The sequence below is a fragment of the Numida meleagris genome, chromosome 13 (assembly GCF_002078875.1).
Source record: "Numida meleagris isolate 19003 breed g44 Domestic line chromosome 13, NumMel1.0, whole genome shotgun sequence".
Lineage (NCBI taxonomy): Eukaryota > Metazoa > Chordata > Aves > Galliformes > Numididae > Numida > Numida meleagris.
Genome location: NC_034421.1, coordinates 3009315 through 3023055, shown reverse-complemented (window position 1 = coordinate 3023055; position 13741 = coordinate 3009315). Strand labels below are relative to the sequence as shown.

The 13741-nt window shown below is 47.1% G+C and overlaps 1 protein-coding gene across 10 annotated transcripts in view; it reads left to right on the top strand.

Moving 5' to 3' along the window:
• The window catches only part of MAD1L1 (MAD1 mitotic arrest deficient like 1), a 380749-nt gene that overhangs the window by 259338 nt on the left and 107670 nt on the right, over nt 1–13741 (top strand). Inside the window, exon 18 of one of the 10 annotated variants that reach the window (XM_021412113.1) lies at nt 3590–3827. The exons of the other annotated variants lie outside the window; for them this stretch is intronic. Within the exon in view, the coding sequence (XP_021267788.1) occupies nt 3590–3601 (12 nt within the window). The 3' untranslated portion in view covers nt 3602–3827. Of the gene's footprint in view, nt 1–3589; nt 3828–13741 lie in introns of those variants that run through there. 10 annotated transcript variants of the gene reach the window in all.

Below are 13741 nucleotides of genomic sequence, written 5' to 3'. Positions count from 1 at the left end.
CTGGGCTGATGAGCACCGGCTCCTGGAAGGAGTTTGGAGTCTCGTGCATTATCCACTGACTCACTGACAAGGTGAACAGTAGAGGTTTAGTTTAAGGAATGCGTTCTCTGCCTTCAGCACGTCTCTCCAGCTCACATCTCCGTTCCCTGATTGTAGTCTAATCTCACTCATTACTCCGTGGCCGTAACCTCCTCTCCCCTTTCAGTGGTGGAGAACAGGCGGCCAATTTGTGTCCAGAATTAAGGCTGTGACCCCCTCTGCTTCCTGCTGTACTCGGTAGCTGCTGGGTGAGGTACACAAAGGCTTTCTACTAATTGTTAGAGAGGAAAAACTTCTGTCCCAAAATTCTTTGCTGAGATATTCCATGGTTTATTTTCCTCCGTGCAGCAGAGGTTTGATTGCTCTGGAGTTTATTGGAGCTGCCTGGTTTTAAGGGATTCTGAGATATTACAGGTGTCAGACAGGAGATGGCTGGTCACGGTCCCCATTAGGAGGCCTGGTTGTCCCTGGTGGCTTTCACCTGCCTTTGGGAAGTGACAGTCATACCTGGGAGCTATGGGACACGCTGCTGTTGCTCTCACTAGTTTAACTGCTAAGTGCTTGTTAGGGAAGGCAGAATGGTAGGTTTCTTTTCGGCAAGAAGGATGGGATTATTCTCCCAGCTGAATAAAACTGCAAGTTTGGGGCACAATTGACCCATTTATTCTCACAAATGTACAACAGCTTTGTAGGTGGTAATGACTTCTGTCAGATTCTTTTATTTTATTTGTCACTTTGAACTATCAGCTTATAGAAGAACCACGGGCTCCTTGTTGGTAGAAAGATGGCTTTAAGGTGCTGAATCATTACAAGCATCATAATGCAGAGGGTTCTAATCTTTTTATCCAGGGCTGGCTTTGGGCTCTGCTTTCCCTCAGGACCCGAGTCTCAAAGAAGGAACAAGAAAATTAGCCCTAAAAAGATTGCTTGGCTCGATGTGAAGCAATCCTCCATGCTCTCCACCTTTCTGAAGGCTGCTGCTTGCAGTGCTGCAATGTTACAGTCTGGAAAAACAGAAGAAAGATCTGGAGAAACACCCAGGTTGTCCACAAGTGCACAGAGGGCATCTCCCAGTGTTTACCATTTACAGGAATATATTGTATGTAGTATTCCAGACTGTGGATAATTACGTTTTGCAATGAAATCTGTGAACATCTGTTCCTCTTCTGTGCCAAGTCCCCAACTCAGGATTCCATGTTGTCTCCACAGCAGTCAGATAGCACATTTGCCCCCTAAAATAAGTGGAGGTTGCAAGGCAGAATGGCCATTGACTATTGATATTCAGCGATTAACAGCTTCACTGGAGCTGTACTTATGCTTGGAATGGGATTGACAACTGCTGCTGTCCCTTTGCAATCTGGAAAAAAAAAAAAAAAAAAGCGTGTAATGCCTCCTGTTTTAGCAAAAGTTTGAAAGTCTGATGGAATCCTGTGCTATAAATATTTATCTTTGGGCTCCCTATTTTTTTCCCACTGAGAGAGCTCTTGGGTGATGGCACAAATCCCATAGCAACTACAGCTTTTCTTCTCTCAGTAATCGCTGAGAAGCAGTGCTGATGGCTAGCATGTTGTGGGGAAGGAGAATGTACTCCATCTAGGATAGACTTGCAAAGAATAAATTGGAGTGAAAACAGATTAAACCTTTCCATAGTTCAATGGCAAAAGAGAATCACCCATCGTTTGCCTTCTCTTTCCCAGATGCATTTAAATGTGGGAAATGCTCAATCTTGAAAACCCTTCATTTCTTGACAGGCTTTATTCACTTCCCTTTCTCTGCTGTTTTTATTAATTTATCCTTTAAGGCAGTTCCTGCTGTGCCAGCTCCCTTTGCTGCATGGTGCAGAAATGTTGTTCGGAGCTCTTATGCAAGGAATACAGGACCCTGAATCAGGGCTTGATAGATACTTTCCAACTCTTCCATGTATCTTTTCTGCCTTTTGCCACATCCTTTGAAAGAGAACAGTGGAAACAAAAAATCAAAGGTTCCAAGAGGTACCCATCTTTCCTGAGCATTTTGTCATGCATAGAAGTCCCAACCAGTGCAGATAAAAAGAAAAAAGGAAGGATGCCCGAACCTGACTGTATTACAAAAGTCTTGGGGTGCTGATGATTAGAGATGCGACGGGATGTTCTCAACAGGGGGGTCCCAACCTCTTTTAGGATGCTCCCTGCTTGGGCCTTAGGGTTAAGGAGTTTTAAATGCACCTTATCTGAAGGCCATGACCTTGTCTCTCTGTTTCCATTTTCAGGCTTCAGGTTTATTGCTCTCCCAAGGAACTCAGAGCACTTGATTAACTCGTAACTCACTAGTTCTTGACACATTAAGCAGCAAATTTGACTCTAATTAACAGCTTTTATTAACCTGAGATCCCCCATTCCCTCCCCCTATTTCACTCTAGAGACTCCTCAAGCCATTACAGGTTTTAAAGTTAAATTCGTTTCTGACTCTTTTTTTTTTTCTTTAATCATAAAAGCTAATGTGTGCAGAGATTGGATTGTGCAGCTCAGTGGCAGGACGTGTGTCTGACAACATTTGGAAAGCAAATATGCTCACCCTGAGGGACATGAGGGGTTGGATGGAGAACAGAGCTGGTGGCCACATGCCTGGCTTGGCTCGTGAGGGGAGCCCATGGAGGTCAGGCTTTCCTCAGCTATCCACGTGAACAGTTGCTTCCTGACAGTGGTCAGGCTGAACCTCATAGACCCCCTGTGCTCAACCTGATGGAAGAAGTGAGAAGTGGAGCACTGGAGCTCCTGGCCGAGTTGCATCTTGGCTCTTCTGCTCTTTGAGGACCTGCCAGTCCTCTGCTGCATGTCAGTGTCTGAATGCAGGCTGTAATCTGCAGGGAATCAAATGAACTGATAGAATTGGTTGGGGAAAGTTGTCCTGTATGTAGTGTTTGTAATTATCCCATACAAGGATAGGATATCCTATCCTGTCCCAAAGGTGTATCCACTTCCAGCAAATGCTATTGAAGCTGGTCCCGCTGCTCAGCAGTTACAGCAGCCTGCTGGTGAACATAGCTAGAAATTGGGGGCCTCCCAGGCTGTCACTCCGCACTGCTGGTGATTGTTCCACTGCCTCTTTCCCTGTCTATGAAAAGGGAGCAGTAGTTACTCCACTGTGTGCCCAGGTGTTCCAATTTTGGTGTGCAAGTTGCCATTAAAGTGTTAATTTTTGTTGCTTGCAAGGTAGAGGGACGCTTGTACAAATATAATAAGATGTTTTATTATCAATTTTCAAAGCACATTGTGATGCAGCCTCACCTAAGAAACTCCCGTGGCATCTTTATAAAAGATGTTTTTCATAAGCTTTGGTAAATGAGTTTCATCGCTAGCCGGCTATGAATGTGTCTAATCCAGTTTTGGACTTTCTGAACTATTGATCTGGGGAGAGAGTCTGTGACAGCGAGTTCCAGAGGTCAATTCAGGCTCTGAGAAACGAGGTTTTTATATCTATTTAAAATTGCCATCCAGTTCCTCTGGGTACCGTTTCTTTCCCGTCTTGCAAGAAAGAGTAAATATCTTTATTATTCTGTGCTTTTTCCTAGGTTTCTCCCTAACTGCTAAACAGCTGTGTTTTTATATTTTCTGTAACTAAAGCAAGTGAACCTCTCCCAAGATGACACACAGTGAAGATGAGGCATTTTAGTGCTCCTTGGAGGCAAGGCAGCCAAGGTCAGCTCCACGCTCCTCAAACCAATGATGTTATATGCAGTCTCACCACATCACAGCTTGCACTCCTATGCAAAGAGCTGAAGAATATATTAGAGAAAACTGGTCCTCGAGGAATGCCTGTGTAATCTTTTGCGCTGTTGAATGCTGATCACGTGTTGCACATCCTCTTCCAATTTTATTCAGCTAATTTCTACATTTGTTGTAGCATTCTATCCCTTGCTCTGTTACTCAGGCAGTTTTCTGGTTGTCTTATTGACCGTACTTTGTCACAGAGGCTTTGAAAATCCAGACAATCAAACCTAATCCTTGGGGATTCTTTTTTTCCCTTAAGAATTTTAGGGAATTCTACTGTACAGGAGAGGAGTGATTTTCTTTATTTATCAGTATTGTTTTCACCTGAGGAGTTATCATTTCTTGTTTGCTTTTATTTGGTACAGAAGTAAGTTTTACAGGCCTCGTATTTTCAGGATCACTCCTGAAAACATTCTGGAGTCAGCCTACAATATTTTTCCTTCCTCACCTACTGGTATACACATCCAATTTTAAGGTTGATTTATTTTTTAACAACTTCAGTACCTTCAGGTCCTCAAATAATATCCTGCCTTGGTGATTCATGATCCTCTGAGGATAAGAGATGTGATATGGGAGCTTTCAGATGATTTTACGAAGTGGGTAAAATTGCCAAGTGACAAGGAGAGCCGTATGGCAAAATGACACCTAGGATGGCTCTGACAGCAGGGAGGTAAATGTGTGTTCCCACCGTGAGGGCCCAGAATCCATCACGTCCCCAGGGGAAGGCTGAACTCCTTCCAGCACGTCCCTTTGCCGGCTTCCAAAGGGAAGATGAAGCCAGGCATCATTTTCATGCGTCTATTTATTATGTGGGCAGGATTTAGTCTGAGTTGAGACAGCACATGTGTTTTGATTAGGGCTGCATAGAAAATAAATCAGGTGTGATGCTTGTATTGTGCAAGAACCAGAGATGGATAGTTTGCTTTGTCACTTTCTCTCTGCGAGCAAGAGTAAGAAAAATTCTTCCTTTCCCTTTTGCAATTCTAGCAACTCCATGCACTTAGCAGCAAGTGAGGCTATGAACCACGTTCCTCGAGGGGATCCCTCCAGATCCAGACATAGGTAGGCGGAGACTCATTAGAGATGCCTTGGTGAGTGGGTGTAGTGAGCACACATCTTCTAGGATGTGTTTTTAAAAGGTCTGTCTGAGGTTAATGCTGCTCTAGATCTGCTCTTTTGTGCTAAATTAGGATAATATTTGAACAGCCTTCTTGCTAATTTCTTAGTTAATTCCAGCGTTTGTCATCTACCAGCGATGTGTTGAATATCTGTACGTTTTACTGACCGCATCCTTGGTGCAGGGTGTGGAACTGGCCTGTTCCATCTTATGTCTGTGTAACCTGTGTGCATGTTGTTGAATACTACAGATAAATGTAAGAATTAAGACATACAGATGAAGCTGCAGTGGGTAGAGCAAATAGCTAATGGGAAAGACCTCTCAGATCATCAAGTCCAGCCATCCACCTACCACCAGTGTTGCCCACTGAACCATGTCCCGCTCTGCCATATCTCCACGGCTCCTGAAGGCCTCCAGGGACAGCGACTGAACCTCCCCTGGTGCAGCCTGAGGCCCTTCTCTCTCTTCCCGTCATCTTCCCCCTTTCTCTTATCCTCAGTTCCTTTTTCAAGCGTCTTGTGCTGAGATTTCCTTCTGCTGAGAGTTGGGGTGATGCTGCTTTGGTTAGACCGCAGTTTGGTTTTCTAGACTGTCTCATTTTGCTGTCTGCTCTGCGTTTCCCATCTGTTCAGGCCCGCTTTTGCTTCCTTGAGGTCACACCTCCCCACTGGTTAGAAGCAGCTGTATTGCTCCTGCGTCTGAAGAGTGTTTTAAATGAAATTGTGCTTAACAGTTGTGCTGCCAGCATTCGTTTTGATCCCTGCATCCAGGGACATCTTGTTATTCTTACGGTGTTCTCATCATGACTTAAATTCAAAATAAACATTTGCAGGGCAGCAGTGGGTGCTTTGCTGCAGTGTTCTGCTTGGGGTAGAAGATGTACGTGCGAGGTGGCAGCGTGCAGGAGCACGCTGGTTTGTTCAGTTCAGGTGCCACATTAACTTCCAAAGTTAGGTAATTTCTTACAGTGTGTAATTTTTTTTTTTTCATGAACAGCTTTAAATAGAAGTCATTAGGCACTGTTGTTCAATCTTAATTAACTGTCCTCCTTACTGAATTCCAGCACGGCAAAGAGTGACGGCACTGTGGGAAGGAGAAACATCTAACTAGATTTAAAAAAGAATAACTGGATTTAACACTTAATTAGAACACAGGACCTGTGGCAGCTCAGGTATCATGTTGCCTTCTGGGAGCTAGGGCTTTGGGGAGTGATGTCTCGCTTCCTAGATTACTGCAGTTAAACTGCGTGTGCTCCGTACGCCGTTGCGGTGCGTGCCCTTGCTTCGTTCACAGGAGGTTAATTCCTGCTGATGGGTCTCCCCAGCAACAGCAAAAAGGGGAATGCAACGTGTGCAAGCAGATCTTGGCGTGCTTCATCTTGCACGTACCTGTAGCAATGCTGAATAAGAGACAGCGGTCAGAGTGCCTGTGCGGACAGCCACAGTGCACACCGGTGTGCAGGGATTGCTGGGACGCGTCGCCGTTGTCCTGTCCCATCACCACCAGCAGTGTCACAAGTTAAGAAAGGCAGCACACGCTCATGGATGCTCTCAGCCTTGTGGGGAGAGGCCTTCTTTCCCGCAGGCCGAGGGGAGCATCGCAGCCACGTCTGTGTGAAGAGGAGGTATAAAGCTCTGTGCATTTAATAGGAGAGATGGGAAAGGGTAATGTCCTTCTAGAATGTAGTTATGCTGAAGGGAAACAGAGTTACAGCAAAACTGTAATTTGAAGGTCTTGGAGAAAATAACGTAATCAGAAAATGGATTTAGAGGGTGTTGACGTACATGATTACTCAGAAGAGGTTTTTAGGCAAAATGAAGTTGCCTGGAAGTCTTGTCAGAATTAGACCAGGAATATGCTGTATTTGGCTTTTGATATTTAGGAAAAAAGTTCTGGAAGCAACCAAACCGCAGTGGGAAGGCTGGGTGATATTGTGACACTTCGGGAGGTCTCGCTGATGCGTAGATGAGCAACTTGGGGACCGACCCTGCTGGGAAAAGGCTTCCTTTTCAAAGAGCTGCCAGAGCTTCCTGCTGAACATCAGGCAGCTGGGAGCACACTGGAGGCTGCAGCAAGTGCAGCAGGCTGAGCACCTCCCTCCTCACAGCAAACGGGGCTCATTGAGTTGCGTGGATGCAGCCCCTGGCTGTCAGCAGCTCAGCAAACACTTGCTTTTGCCATATGCTGGATCCATTGCTCCTTCATCCCGCGCCATTGTCTGACCATCACAAAACAATTTGGTTTCTTTAACTTGGCTTTTGAGCCAGAGCAAGAGCTTAATACAGCTCTTTGAAGTAATTTTTACCTCCATTCCTGCCGGCTAGATTAGTCTGCAGATAATGCTGGGAGTGAATAAGAGCCTAAGCTCCGAGGGAGCTGGAACGTAATTACAGTAGATGAAGGGTACTCTCCGCAGCTCCTCCAAGAGTGCTGAGATTAGACTGTAATCATTGTTTGTAAGCAGACAGGAACGAGGGGTAATCAGCCAGGCAGCCCTGACACGTTATTCCAGGAATTAATATTAGCTTCCTGAAGTAGCTCATCAATTCACCGTTATCAGAAACTGCAGAAATCAACAGGTCCTGCCTTCCCAAGGCAGGAGGGGCCGGAGGGAGCGCTCGCTGGGTCAAGCCTGCCTATACAGCTGGGAGCGGGTGTCCTGCGAGAGCCTGGCAGGGCTCTGAGCTCTGCGGGGAGAGCGGCTGCTGCGCTCCCTGCTTGGCTACAAAGAGATTGGTTAATGCAACACCGGGACTTGCAGCCTGGAACCGCAGCCCTCGCTGGTAGGTTTGTGTCCGTGGAGAGCAGCAAGCTGGATGTGCTGGGCCGGGGAGAGGAAGGCGATTGCTTTCTTCTTCAGCCGTTGTCTTTAGCCCGCAGAGCAGCGGCAGGAGGGAGCGTGGTGCTGGGAAGAAGTGGGAAAGTTTCCTTTTGGTTTTGAAGAAAATCCTTGTGAGTGTGCTTGGTGCTGCGTGAATCCTGTCCCTAATTATAAAGCCTGCAGGTCCCGGTGAGCACAGCTAGAACATTGAGTACAGACACAAAGCTAACGCCGGGCAACGAAAGTCTTGACGTTTCTCTGATGTGAAACAAGAAGAGAAGGAATAAAAGAGCTTGCAAATCCAGGCAGAAATCATTAGGAGACAGCGAGAGAGGGTACTTGTAAAAGCGCCGGTTTCTGTAAAAATCTAAAGGGAGAGTTAGAGATGAGAGAGAAGAAGCCCTGGTGTGAGCCATGGATAAGAAGGTGGTCAACGGTATCCCAGTAAAACTCCACTGCTATCTGGGGTCATTTGAGTTTCAGAAAACACGAGGCAGGTGGTAGGACCATTGCAGTGTGAGAGTGCTAACCTGCCCTGCTCGCTGCAGCCCTCACTGCTGAGCCCTTTTGCTTCCATCCATCTGGGAATAAATCACCAACCAACTATCGATCGTATCTCTTGCGGTGTTTTATGTACATTAGTTATGTGCTCGTGCTCCTTAATGATGCTGCTGCTCTGACAACTCACTAAATATGACACGGCTTCGTGGGTGGCATCGCTGATTCTTCAGTGGTCAAAGGTTAGCTGCTATTATTAATGACACGACTGCTGGCCCTTGTGTGAGAAATAAGCGGGGGAGGATGCTGTGCCCAGAGAGTTTGTGGTCTGAAAGCCATGCCTGAAGGGACAGCACAAGAGCCAATGGTGGTGGTTGGCTCAGCATCACGGGTTCCCACGTGCGGCTGTTGGTTCGTTTGGTTTGTTAATTGGTGGTGGAGGAAGGTCGAGGAGCACAGCGGGAGCCTGGCAGCGAGGAGCAGGGGCAGAGCCCGGCCCTCACCTGCCAGAGTTCTGTTGCTTCCTCTGCAGGAAGGCGTCTGGGAGGGCTGCAAAGGAGATGTGAGCGTGTGCGTGGACCGCTCCAAAAGGCTCTTGTAGGCGGGATGCTATGAATCCACTGAGATAGATGTCATCATTATGGTCAAAAACCAGAGAGGAGGAGCTGTCTAAACTCTTGCTGTGTGTGTGCTGTATTTCTCATTTAGATATATATTTTTTTGCTATCTAAGGGCTCTTTGTGCAGCCAAGCTTGGGAAGGAGAATAGTCCTGTTTGCTTTGGTGGGAGCTGCTAATAGGGCACAGAGGGGGGGTTGGGTGGTGAATATCAGGTTGTAGAAGCAAACTGTTTTCCTTGTTCCCGCTGCTGCTTTGCTAAGGGAATGGGGCGTGTATCCAGCTTTGGAAATCTCACCATGCGCCTGTCGTGTCTTTTAAAGAATGGGTGATAGAGAGAGTAAATTCTTGGGATGAAGGGAGTTTACATCTGTGGATGACGTTCTCTCCTGTCCAGCTGCGCTCATCCCCATCCATGTCACACGGAGATGCTGTGCCACAAGTATCTGGAGGATGGTGACAGCATCACTTCTGATGGATTATTAATACTTCCCAAAGCCATAGTAGCCTGTATAATAAAAGTAATAAGTGTCCTGGTGCCTAGCTGCACGACTGGAAGATTTATTGCTACAAGCAGCGAAAAAGCATCTGGGGAAGTAGAGGGCTTGCTCGAAGAAATTTTAATATCAGAGGTCCCAGTGTTCCAGGTCATCTTTACCAAAGAGTTATCAAATTAGGAGGTCTGGTGGGAACAGAGAGAAGATGTTATCAATGCTGTTGTAGTGGAGGCTGTGCTAGCACTTTTTATAAAAACCTTCTGTTTCCAAATGGCTATAAATAATAAATCCCCATAAATAGATCCTACCTGGGGGGTAAATACTTGACTTTGGAGGGAGCAAACAGCTGCATCTCACTTTTAAACTACATAAAACGAGGGATGGCGTTATCGCCAAATGCGAGTGCTGTAAATTGCAAATGCAATGTAAAAATAACAATATGCTTGGAGATAATTTTATTTGCCATCTGGCTGTGAGCTGTCGGTTATACTCACGTCATGTTTTCTGCGACTGTGAAGTTTCTTTGCTTTGAAATGAAGACAAAGGTTCCCATGTTGTACCTTTACTCCAGGACATGGAGACCGAAAGGAAGTTTCTCATCAAATCAAGTCTTGCAAATCTTGTCGGAAAGGGAGGAATGCTCTCAATGCTGGGACGCTTTGGAGAAGTTTCTGCATCTGTTTTAGTTGTGTGTAAAAGCAGACTAGCCAAACAGACGTAATGAATGTATAAGGCATCTCTGTGCATTCGCAATGAACTTTTGGCAGCTGGGCACTGGGAAATCGGAAAGTGCGAAGTTGAAGCGCAGCTTTTCCCTTTTCAGTCGTACCCCAGAGAAACAACCTTCTACGCTCTTATACACATCTGCCACATGCAGCCTAAATAATCTTTGTTTCTGCGAGTAAAACTCTTAAAATATTTATTTTCCTTGCATTTTTATACTCAATATACTGGTTCCAATCTAGTTTTATGAAAGCAAGGCAATAAAAGGTAGCGAAGCGATGGCCCTAGCTCCCATCTAGACAGCTGCAGTGGGGTCCCAGCACAGGAGGAAGAGAGGTGTTTGGGGCTGCACCTCTTTGGAAGAAGTGTTCCAAGTGAGAATGTGGAAAATCACTGTGTAGACGGAAGGGGGATGGAAAAAGGTGGTCGTTTTCCATTGCACTGAATTACCTTCTTCTGGTGTGCATTTGAAATAAACCCGGCCGAGGGGAGCTGCTGGGAGAGCTGGTGGCACTTGTCCTGATCTGGCAAAGGGACAGCCTCTGCCTGCCCGGCCCTTCCTCCTGCAGCTCCCAGCTCGCTCAGGGATTTAGGAGGGACTTGCGGACCATGGAATCTTAATCCTGTTGCACAAGAAAGCTGCAGGCCTGGCTGCACCCACAGCCTGGGCTCAGCGGGCTGCAGATGGGCTGTGCCACAGAACAGGGGTATCCCTTCACTGCAGCCTGGCAGAGGCAGAGCCCATCCCCATGCTGCCAGCCCTGGGTGCTGCTCTGCACGCACCAGCTGCTCCGGGTTCCTGGGCTGCTCCCACCCCAAGCTAATCACTTTGCAAAGCTTCCGAGGTACGCCAACTCCGTGTGGCAGCTAACAAGCTTAGCTGAGGAGTTCTGCCATCATCCTTCCCCAGAGCTAATCAGCTTACCCTTGCTCCAGGGCTACCAGGCTGTGGGTTGCAGCCGCACTAGGAGCCACTCGCACACAGCTTTGCCGTGTCCATCCGTAATTGCATGCCTAGCACTCTCAGGGAGTTTCCTCCTGCATATGCTTTGCTTATTTTTCTGATGGTTATCATGTGTTTTTCTGCAGCCAGTTTTTTTTTTTTCTCAGATGTGCAGTTCGTTGAAGACTATTTCCATGCAATGGCTGAGATGTCACATAGCAGCTTCTCCATTACCCACACTGTCTGGGTAATGGCCCAAACTTGTTTGCAGAAGGCAAATCGCATTTGGGATAGCAGATCTCATGAGCACTCTCTGCTTTTACCGGCGTAGAGGGAAGGGCTGAGCGATGCCAGCTCTGCACAGGGAGGGTTGCACAAAGCTGAGGGTGGATGGCCATCACAGCACTGGGAGCTGCAGCCGTGGTTCTGCAGCGGGGGTGCCAGCACAGCTCATGATGCTGTGACCTCCCAGTGCTGCAGCTGGGGGCTGCACCTGCAGATCTCTGCTAATTGTAAGTGGGGTTGCAATCTGCTCGCTGGGGGAAAAAAAAGCACTTTATCCTTTTCACTCGCTGCCTGAAAGCGGGTGGAGAAGAGTGATGGGCAAAGAAGTGCTGACGATACGGTTCTAAAACGCTGACTCTGCACTTGGCGAGCGACCCAACAATAAATAGAATTCTTTTCCCCTGTGTTTTTCAGCTGTTACAATGGTAGGGGACAGGAGCAGGTAACAGGTCTGCCCGAAAGTTTGTGTTAAGTCACGGTGTGCATTGGCTTGGCAGCATCCCCGTCCTTAGGTGCCATGTGAGGGAAGGCTTTCTGACGTTACCGCGGAACGCATTGCCACATATCCCCACGTGCAGCAGCTTGCTGTGCATGGCAGGACAGATGCAGGGACAGCACGGCTGCCCGGTGCTCTGAGCAGCAGCACAGCCAGCAGGGCTCTGCCCGGGAGGAGCAGCCGGGCTGTGAGTGCGGCACGGAGCGATCCTTGGCTTGGGAAAGCATCCTGAAACGTTGATCGGTTCCTGCATCGTTAATAACCTGATTAAAAGGAGGTTGGTTTTGACTGCGCCCCTTTCTTGAAAGCAAAACGGAAATGACAGAAATGCCATTTACAAACGGGATGTTGTTGTCTGTTCTAATTTGCATTAAGTTCTGTGCTTCTGCTCCCCTACAGCAGTAGTTGCGCAGGTTAATTAACACACATGTTGTATTAAAATTAAAGGGCTTTTTTCAGTTGAATTCTCTCTGTTCTTCTCGTGAATAAACAGCGGTGCCCTTTCTTCCTTCATTATACTCTTTGTATTTTATGGACATCTTTTATGAGCCTCTTGTTCTCATCCCCTTGTACAGGTTTCTCAGGATCCCTAGGTTTTTAATGGAAGCCCCTTTTCTTTCCTCCCTAGCGCTTTTCAGTTCTCTCCTGGGCCTACCTTAAATAAAGCACACAATGCTTCAGATAGGTAAAAGCCACTAATTAAAGAAGTTGCATTATTGTATTTTCCCAGCCGTTCCCTGTTTGATGCTCAGTGCTGACCAGTGCTGCCTCTCACCTCACCCATTGCACTGCCTTCCCCAAAGGCATCTGCTGCCATTTCCAGTGGCAATAGTCAGTGATTGTGACTATTTAAATCCCCATTAACATATTTAGATAATCAAAACACCTATGATTTCACGTTACTCGGGATAAATTCTACCTGCTAATGGGTTACCTAATCATTGAAGTGCCGTTCGTTTCCATGTTACCCCTTTTATCCTCAGCAGCCCCAGGTGCTGTGCTGAGAGGCGCCGTGGAGGAACTCACAGCTCTGTCTGGAGCAGGACTTGCTGACCTGCTGCCCATGCACGGGCTGCTCCTTCCTGCTCCAGCCTCTCTCTCTTGCTCCAATGTAATGATGACAGTGCTTGTTGTGCTTCGCCCTTCCTAAAGCTGTTTTGTTTTTTTTTTTCCCCTCGTTTTGTTTTTTTGGTAAGGGTTTTTATCAGAAATGTTCACAAAGTCTACAAAAATATTTTCAGCGGATTTGCTTTACCCCGCTGTTCTGTTAACTCTTGGAAAGAGCGCTAACGAATCACCGAGGTGCGATTATCCTTTGCTCTGAGCCACAGCGATCCGTTTCTTCCCTGTATTAAACTGCCACGGAAGATTTTCACTCGTATTTGATAATTTTCTTTGCTCATTTTGCTGGCACGGGGGCATGGCTTGCCAGTCCAACTTGATAAGCTTCTTTTTTTAAAAAAAAAAGAAGTTTGCCAAAACACAGTGTTGTGTGAACAGGCATTGCTCAATTGGGAAAAAATGCACTGCTTCTCCCCAGGATGTGCAGCAGGAACTGCTGGCCTGTGTCTGCCAGGACAGCCCTGCCTTGTGGGTCTGGAACCCAGGTGTTCTGCACGGACCCATGTCCAAAACAGCAGAGAGGGAACCTGCCCGCCCTGCTGGAGGAGAGGTGTAGGGCTTGCTTTCCTACGTCCTGTATGTACAAGCTGTTGTACTTTGTACTGAGACCCGGGGAAGATGGTCAATCCTTCAGAGCACTTTAGTTTGAAAGAGGTTGGGCTGCCACCAGCACAGGAATGCCATATGGGGATGCCAGATTACATGTCTGTGGTGAAGAGTCCTGGTGTTCAGCACAGAGGTACCAAAGAGTGCTGGCATTCTGCACGGAGGCACTGAGGAGGTCAGCTGGCACCCAGCCCTGCCGGCAGGTTGCTCCTGTTTTGCAGACTGGAG